The following is a 9984-nucleotide window of genomic DNA, read 5'->3' on the forward strand; positions in this document are numbered from 1 at the left end:
GGAGGGCCAGGCAACGGTCAGGCAAAGGTTAAGCTGCAGGTTTTACTGAGTTGTCTCCTAACTAACATAGTGCCAGAACCGCAGAGAGTCGTCACTGGCTTCGCAAAAATTCCATGTCAAGAGATCATGTTGTTGATACGGCAGTCAATAGTGGAAGGGCTTTCGCCCCAAGAAGTGTTCTTTCCGAAATGTCAGCATCTCACAAAAATTGCTGCGCTGTGGTCATACCTCCGGAATACCTGCTTGTGTTTCAAAGACACTGTCATTTGGGAACGCCAACAGAGAGTCCCAGTTAAAGACGTCATCCAGCCATTCTGTCGCGTCATGCTGTGGAATATCTGTGGCATTGGCTTTGGAGGATGGGGCATGTAATGGGGCCTGAAGGTCTGCTCTGCTTGGGAACCTCCCCTCGCTCGTCGCAGTTCGCATCATCGTACCATTGTGGAAAGGACTAAAGCCGTTCTGAATGGCAGCATTGTTCAAGCCATTGTCGCATATGAAATCTCGAGCCCCCTGCGCTGAGATATCTTTAGGCTTGTTCCTGGATACGCTTAAGGAAGCAAGTCGTGCAAAATCCCTTACAAAGGGAAACGACAGGGCAGAGGACGAGGCGTAGTTGAAGCTTCCGAAATAGCCACAAGCAACGTCAATAAATGTGAGATCCATTTCTACCGTGGACAGATTGGGATACTTTAAAACATGCATGAAGATGTTGACGAGTCCGACCAGTGGGAAATAGAATGCGAGCCTAGAGCAGGAAGTGAGATCCAAAATCAGCTTATCGGATGTCACGGAGGCTGGGCTCATATGTACATCACACTTGAGGATACGGATGACGCAAAAAGCAGTAAAACCTTACGGCTTGGGCATGACTTACCAGACAGGACAGCCACAATCCACGTTGGCATACTTGGTGTATTTTATCATGGCCCGAGAAGCTTCAACCGCCAGCTCCCAACTCTGTTGTATTTGATCGCGATATAATCGGTTGTGTTCTCCCTCGAGATTCATATTCGCGTATGGCTGGATGAGTGATGAGTTGAGACATGCGACCGTCCCATAGTAAGCGTATCGCAGGTAAAGAATGTTGTACACGCTCACTTTCTCCAGCTTTATGTCCGTCCTGATCACATCCGTCGGTCGGAATGGGGAAGGGGCTAATCGTGCCCACTCGTCCAAGCGCTGATTTAGCTCGCGGACGCCCTGGAAGAGACTTTCAAAGTCAGACATTTTGTTCGGCAGACCCTGAACAAACTCCATTGTTGCACCTGAGATTTGCGAGATTTTGACCAGTTGAATGCTATATGCCAAATCCATGGCTGAGTTGAGAGGAACGTGTATGGGTATTTCGACAGTGATCCATCTATCGTCAATAACCTAGTGCACACGCATATTTCCCATCATCAGCGGTCCGCCTAGACGGGAAACAAATTCAGGTAGTATTTTGAACTCATACTCACAGGTGGTCGTCCCGATCGGAATGAGATGTGTTTGTCGTAGCAATACAACGACCAGAACAGCCACGACCTCTGGAGAGTCTCAGCTTCAGTAAGTCCCCACTGGGCAGACGGTTTTCTGTGCAATCCTTTTGACAAAGCTAACCGACAAGCACTTGAGCATAGCATGTACTCCAGCGACGGACTACCAATAGCTTCCATGTAGACAGCCTGCGCATGAACAAGTCAGCTAGCCATTTGGATCTTCCAACCTACAAAAGAAGGACATAACTGCTGTCTATTTTGGACTCGGAGAAGAGCAGTGAGTTGAATTTTGAAATAACGTACCATCGCCAGTAGAGCCTGAACTGCGGTGATCGAAGAGCGCAGGTATAATAGCTCCGTGTGGACGGATAGTGCATTGGCCATATATGGCCATGCCTCCGCGTGAATCTCCTGGAAAGTTTTCAACCCCTGCTCTTTCATAATAGCCCTATTCCCGATGGCGTAGACGGCATGACGAAGGGCATAGTACGATGGATCAGTGTCCACCGGGATTTTTGGGTCGTAGAACTTTCTTAGATGGGCTTCGAAGGAAGGGGGATGTACCGCCCCAAGGTGTGAGTCGGAATCTTTGAAGTAGGCTACCGAAGACCACAAGTCAGTTCTATAAGTGAAAGGAGTTTGCATACTGCTAAACCATTCAGGCCGTAGTAGCAGATGACTAGGCCTTTGTCCAAAGGCTCGTACCTCTAGTCAACTCCCATGCTACTTCTTCAGTAGGCTCCGCTTTCCGGCCAATCAAAGGCCATTGAGGCAATTTCAGGGACTTTACTGCGGTCACCGCTAATGAGCCCACCATTTTGTTGAAATCCGTTGCTCCTGTCTTCTCGGTCACCCATCGCGTAAGGGAGGGAGAGCAAATGGATAAGATGGAGCCGGCACCTGGAAGCTCTTGGAGTTAGCGGACTGGGGTTGATACATTCGAGCTCATCATCGCCTTCTAAAGTCGCCCTACCATGATATTCGCGGTACATCTGCAGTTCAAGAGAATCAGCTTCCGTCAGCTCGATTTTCGGTTGCTACTCACGTTTTCTTCAATTATTCCCCCGTCTACATCGCAAGATCCTTCGACCGAGGCAGTGGGTGCGCTCGGTTCTACAACTCCTCGGGCCATATTCCATGAGTGAGACGGGTCTTGGCCAGAGATGGCTGCTTGAGGTTCTACAGTGGGAGTGCCTATATCCATGTTTCGGTCCAGGGGATCCCAATACATTATCTCAGTGAATGGTGCACGGTCCTGCTCTGAACGAGCATGTGTAGTGGGGATCCGGCTTGCGTGAGGCATGGGCCTTTTTGGATCTGGAGATCGAGGCCGCTTTTGGCTCTGGAAGTCTGTGTTGATTGAATTGTTACAGTCCGGCATAGCTGAAAGCCCGACGTCGATAGCAGCAGCAGCCGAGCCACGCTGGCCCTCAACTTGTGGTTGAACGGCGGCTGTACCGAGCAAGGCCTCTACCTCAGCCAGTCTTTCTCTGAGCACTGTGATCTCTGAGTTAGCCCTGCGGATCTACACCGGCGAGCGCTCAGTCCTAGCCGTAGAAAGCTGTACGTACGTCTGGTGGCAGCTGCAGATGAACGGGTAGGCCTCGACGTGCGATAAACGCAAGTATTGTCGTGTCGCTTATAATTGTCAGCAGTTGTCCTCCTCGCAAGATGCGCGTTAAGCTAGTCCTACGGAGCAGTATGTGCATGGCTGTCCACCATCGCCTGAAGCGACAAAGAAACGATATGTCAGCGCGTGCAACATCTATAGCCGCCTATTCAAGGTTAAGTGGAGGGCAACGAACACTTCACCTTTTTTTCCCGACATAGATCGCATGCCTGGACGCGTTTTCGATCCTGGAATGTGGGCATGATGGTCAAGAGATGAGTGTTAGAGAGGGAATGACCTTTGGGCAGTGGCGTAGAGGTCAAGTGAACAATATCGCTCGTCTTATGGGGTTGTGGGCAGCCGGAGTAGACTAGGGGCCAAGTGCGGGGTCGAACTCTAACTAGGGCACGTCCCCAGTCTCCGGTGACTATTTTCTAATCTGTCATTACATCGTATAATATGGGATTAATATTGTTCCTTCTTAGAGTTTTCCGTGTCGCACTTTGTAATTACTAGTTAGTGTCTTTTGAGGTGCAGGGAATTCGACTTAATTAGGTTCGATTCAAAAGTCAGCCATGTTCTCGGGACGTGGAAGTCGGAGTCGGCCCCTGCTGACGCTCCTAGTTCGTAACTTCTCACGCGGCACATGAACGGTACTACGTAGAGGTATGCCTTTAAATGGCGGCTTAGCCGCGGCATGAAGCATTCAATGCACCTCCAACCTACATCTCTTAAGAAAATGATCAAAAGCATAGAAAGGAGTTGGACTTCGTGTTGTGAAGCTGCCTGCTTGGCCTAAGTCCGCCTTGGTGGCAGAGAGCTTAGTCTAACTTAGTCTAGCGAACTAGTGCATCGTCTGAGAAGTCTACCCGAGGTAGATTGAAGCACGCTACCTCATCGGTAGGTGGATATATTTCCTGAATTTTTAGCCCACCAGGTGATTTCGGACATCAACTCTCTTTAGGTAGATTATTTCCCGGCTCGAAGCTAGTTAAGACTGTATGAAAATCAAGCTGAAGAAGTCGATGGGCTCAAACAATCGTGAGATCAATGAACGAGGAACTATCAGTGAAAAGCGGTATGTCTAAATGCATGACGCGAACATCCCCCTTTAAAATAACGATTTTTACATTTTCCATACAGACGAATTAGGAATCGAATATCACAATAGGCGTTTCGAGCTCGCCAGAATTGGGAGGTTGCCGAACTCAAGCAACGGCTCGTTTAGTTTAACGGTTCAGAAAGTAATCGTAATCAGCTTATAGCCCAGGAAAATCACCGATTACGAGGCCGACTATTCCAGTGCGAACAAAAGCTTCGAAATCCACAGGCTACGCTAAGCGGTGTCATGGATCCCATGGTAGAAATAAAGATTTTCCGGTCGTGTCTACTTGTCGCTAGGCTAGTCCTACCGGGTAATACTAAAGTAGTGTAAGCACATATAACATAATACTCTAGAAACCCCTAGCTCCGTTCTAAATATTAGCGTTAGTAGTTAGAGTTAACCACTAATCTTAGACTACCTCTATCAAGATTTCTTCGTTTTATTGCCGTTCGTAGGTTAATTATTACTTATCTTCCTAGTTAAAACCTAGAGGCCGATAGATAAAAACATTATAAAGATAGATCGCATTACGACTATAACGAGGAGTAAGAAGTATAAGTCGATTAAGCTTACTTAGCGCCTAGATTATACTATAGACCGAAAACGGCCTAGGGCCGTAGGGTTAAGCGTCCCCTAGAAGACGCTTTAAGTTCTCGGGTAGGCGAGAGGTCGGAGTATTCTCCGGTAAGGTAACTCCTAGATAGCGTCTCCTCGAGGACGCTCTTTAAATAGATAAGTACTACTTTTCTTCTCTACTAGCGTCCCTTTATTATAACCCGAGCTATAAGTAGTTCTAACTAAGGTAGGGTTCCTTAATAGAGTAGGTACTAGAGTATTAACTAAGATAATAAAGGAAATATATAATCGTCGGACTATATCCTAAAATATAGGTATAGAATTACTAACGAAGTTAACTACGAACTATCCTAGTATAGGTAGCGAGTAGATATATATATTACTAGTAGCTCTCCGGAATCTCGTAGCCCCCTTAGATTTCTTAAGATTCTATAGAATCTAAGGAGTCTAGGAGATCTAGCCTTCCCTAGTTATATAACTTAGCCTCGTTCTCTATCGGCTAACTTCCTCCCTAGGTAGGTACCTTAATTCCCTTAGTAACCTTTTAAGTAACTTAGTTCGTAATACTATCCTTCTTCCTTCTAGTCGTTATTCTTAACGTACTTAAGGCGAGTCTTCTCTACTTTTATCTCTTTCTTTTCCTATAGCTAACTATATCGCCTATAGGTATTATTAAACGTTCCGAGTCCTCTACCGTTCGTTATTAACGTACTACGCTTAAAATTAAAACCCTTAAAAGGAAATACGAAGATATAGATCGTTATACTCCCTACTAAAATATAAATATTATTTATTTTATACTAGATAGTTATACGCGCTATAATAATTATACGCGTAATAATCGAAAAGATTATAATAGAGTATTTTCTAATACTAAGTTCGAGGCTCTTTTAGCTAAGCGTAGTCGTTTAGTCGAGGCCGCTCGCTAGAAAGGCGAAGAGATTCGTTAAAAGAGTAAAGAGATATAGCGCCTACTTTCTTCTATTACTTAGGCTAACGCCGAGCGTAAGCGTTTCGAGAAGGAAGCCGAGTAGTTACTTAAGAAATAAAAGAAAATAGTTATTTAGAAGGCCTATATTCTAGACGCGCTAGATTATATTAATTCTCCGCCCTAGGCTTTCTCTACTATTTTAGTCGGCCTAGATAACGCTTAGCTTAAAGATATTTTTAATCTATCGCCGAGTTCTTTAGCCTACTTCCTAGGTTCTATTCCTTTAGATTATTCGATAGTTCGATAATATCGAACTATAAGCTTCGAGTTAAGGTTTATTTTCGGTTCCTACGTATTCTCCTCCTCTAGATATTCTAACTATTTAATTAGGTATTCTATTTAGTAGCCTTCTTACCTATATTAAATTATAGTTTCTATATTATAATAGGATTCTTAGGTTTCCTTATTAATATATACTAGTTCTAGTCTAGCTTCGTCTAGTACCTTCTCTAATAGTAATTTATAGAATACTAGATATATATTTAGTCCTCCTAGTAATTATAGCTTATAAGAGACTAGTTCTAATATTTCCTTAATTCGATATAGTCTAATTTTTATATAATCTAGTTTCTTACTTAGTCTTTATATTTTTATATTTTTCGTATTAATATAAACTATTTCTTCTTCTTAGAAGTCTAGTCCCTTAGACCTTTTCTTATTTACTATTCTTATAGTTATTTTTAATATTTTATCTAGTTTTATCTTTAGTAGAAAGTATAATTTATATAAGTCTTCGACTTTTATCCTTATCCTTTCCGCTATAGGTCTATCGCCTAATAGTTCTTTCTTAAAATTTAGGTATTTTCCGTAATTTATAAAGAATAGCGATATTCTAGTTACCGATATATTATTATTAAAAGCGAATTAAGCTATTAGTAGTAATTCGACCTAATTTCTTTATTAATAATTTATATAGTATCGTAGGTATTATTCTATCGTCTAATTCGTTCTTTTCGTTTATCTATTCGTCTATAGATAATATAACGTTAATATTTTATATTTAATTCCTAATAGGTCGGTTAACGACTACTAGAACTACGAATTAAATAGTTTATCTCTATCTATAATAATAACTTTCGGTATTTCGTATTATATAAATACTATTCTTATAACTATATATACTAGTTTTTCTATTATTAATACTTCTTTATATAGTAGTAGGTAAATATATTTTATTAGTATATCGTTTATTATAAGTATACTATTATAAATCGTATCCGTTATAGGTTCCTTTAATAGTAGTAGCTTAACTATAAAGTCTATTACTATTCTAAACTATACCTTATCTATATTTTCCGCTAATTATAATAAGCTATATAGTTTATATCTTAAATATTTAGCTTTATAGTATATATTATAATTCTTAACGTATTCTTTAATATTTTTCCTTAATTCTATCTAGGTAAAGTCTCGTATTACTAATTCGATTATTTTATTAATACCTAGGTATTCTATACTTTTATCGTTATATCTTACTTATATAATTTTCTATTTTTATTCTATTATTAATTCTATTTCTAATATTATAAGTATTCTTATTTCTATTTTTCTATATATTAAGTAATTCTCTCTTTTCTTAAGGAGCGCCGCTAGCTCCGACTCTAGCCCTTCTATATAGTTCGTTCTTCGACTAAGGACGTCGACTATAATATTCTCTATTTCTCGAATATATATAATTTTAAAATCGTTAGAAGCTAGAGTTTCGGTCTATTTAACTTATCTTCTATTAAGTTCTTTAGTTATTATCTAGTATATTAGATTTTTATAGTCTAAGTATATTTATACTAGATATTTAGCTCCTTCTAGATATACTCTCTATATTTTTAAGTATTCTACTACTACGAGTAGTTTCTTATCGTAGATATTATAGTTTACCTTAGATCCGCTTAACTTCCTTAAGTAATATACTACTAGATAAAGCTTTCCTTATTCGTTTCTTTACTTAAGGTAGCTCCCTATTACTTTATCTAAGGCGTCTATTTCTACGATTACTTTCTTTTTCGGGTCGAAAATATATAAGATTAGCGCGATCGTTATCTTCCGCTTTAACTCTTTAAAGGTATTCTTATATTTTTCCCTAAAATTAAAGATTATTTCCTTCTTAGTTAAGTTAATAATTAGTACTACGATTTTCGAGAAATTCTTAATAAACTTTTAATAATAATTAATTAATCTATAGAACGCTTATACTTCCTTAATTATCGTTAGTTCTAGCTATTTATTAATAGTTCGGACTTTTTCTTAGTTCGATATAAATCCTTCCGAAGATATAATATAGCCTAGGAATCTAATACTATTCTTATAGAATTCGTACTTAGATAGCTTAAGTAGAATTCTATTTTCCTTTAGCTCTTCTATTACTTTCTTTACGTACTTCGTATATTCCTCGTAAGTCTTTAAGAAGATTAGAATATCGTCGAGATAGATAATAACGAACGTATTTAGATATTCTCTTAAAGCGTTATTTATAAATTCTTAGAACGTTAATAATATATTAATAAGTCTAAAAGGTATAATTAGGAATTCGTAGACCTCCTATTTAGTTCGAAATATCGTCTTCTATTCTTTTCCGTTAGCTATTTTAATTAGGTAATAGGCGTTTCTAGTATTTAACGCGGTAAACTATACGACGCCTAGAAAGTAATCCTATAGTTTATTCTATCGAAAAATAGAATAATAGTCCTTAATAGTTTTATCGTTAAGTAGTCTATAGTCGATATATAGTCGTAATAATCTATTCTTCTTTATTACGAAGAGTATACTATAGAATATAAATCTATATTTTCCTACCTTTAGTTAGCTTCTTCTAACTAAGCCCTTTACTTCTAGTTTCTCGATATAGTCTTTTAGGAAGTCTTCTTCTTTCTTTAAGAGTAACTTTAACTATTCCTTATAGTTAAGTACTTCTTCTTTTTTTATAGATATTCTATAATCCTAAGGCTAGTATTCTAGAAGCGCTACTTTACCTTCCTTTTCTATAAATAGTTCTTTATATTTTATATATTTCGAGAGTAGCTCTTTAATATTAGTCTAAGCTAGTATTCTACCTCTCGATCGTACTTATATCGCCTTTACTAAGGAGACCTTTAAAGATAATTAGTCTTCTATTTTTATTTCGTAACTATAATTCGGAAATTCGAATTTTCTTATTTTCTAGTTTATTTAGGAGTTATATTTTTCTAGCTACTCTATTTCTAGTATAGCGTTATATTTTATCGCTATTATATCTAGGGTTATTCTTTCCTAATAGGTTCCTATTAGTAGTTCGACTTATTTTAGTTCTTTCCTTATCTATTCGTCCTTAAATTCTATTAGCGACTCGTCTACTATTATAAGTCGATATAGTTCTATCTTTATCTTTACGTAGTCTTTTAACCTTTATACTACGTAGTATAAGACGTAATTTTCGTTTACTTCGGAGTCTATTATAAGTCGTACGGAAAAGTTCTATAGAACGGCCGTAAGAACTATATATTCCGCTTTTCCTTCGTCTAACTCGTATAGAGTCTAAGACTATTACTATAAGTAACCTAGCCTTAATAGATTATTCCCTTATCGTTTTTTAAATATATATATAGTCTTAATTCTACTATATAAGTATATTCGTTATACTCGTTTATCGATCGATATATTATCTTACTAATCGGAATTCGGAGTTAATTAGGACTTATATTCTATAGATATTAGTATATCTTAAAGTACTATTAGTAGCTTCTTTCCGCGTAGCTAAAGTAACCGAATAGGTACGTCGAGTCTATTCGTCTATCGATATAAGGTATATTTTTTTTTTTATCTTTCTATATCGTATATAAGTCCCTTATAGTCGAAGCTTCTATTCTCTAGATCTTCTTTATATCTTCCTAGTCGAGGTTAACTATAATCTATTCGTAAGTTAGTCCCTATATATATATATATATACTATTAACGCTTAGTTATATTCCTAATTCTAGTAAAATAATATATTAATTTCGTTCTATTATTCTTATAGTTTTATCCTAGAATCGTAATAGATATAGAGGTATCTTTCGGTCTCGCTAGTATATTCCGTATATTTCGTATATTCGCTATATTTCTAGTACTTTATTATAATCTTAATTTAATTTCTCGTAACCTTAGCTACGTAATATTTTTCTTCTTCTTCTAACGATACGTCGGATTCTCCGTCCGATTCTTTCGCGTTTACTTCCTCCTATTCTTCTTCTTTATTATCGAGGAATACTAA

The 9984-nt window shown here is 38.3% G+C and overlaps 1 protein-coding gene across 1 annotated transcript; it reads right to left on the reverse strand.

Moving 5' to 3' along the window:
- Positions 1-877: 877 nt before the first annotated feature.
- On the reverse strand, positions 878-1245 carry A1O9_12872 (uncharacterized protein; the record flags this gene model as incomplete). The annotated part of the gene is made up of 1 exon (XM_013398226.1): positions 878-1245. A coding segment is annotated over one exon (366 nt), but the record flags the coding sequence as incomplete, so codon positions are not given.
- Between the last annotated feature and the right edge of the window lie 8739 nt (positions 1246-9984).

This window comes from Exophiala aquamarina (genome assembly GCF_000709125.1).
Source record: "Exophiala aquamarina CBS 119918 chromosome Unknown aczIA-supercont1.29, whole genome shotgun sequence".
Lineage (NCBI taxonomy): Eukaryota > Fungi > Ascomycota > Eurotiomycetes > Chaetothyriales > Herpotrichiellaceae > Exophiala > Exophiala aquamarina.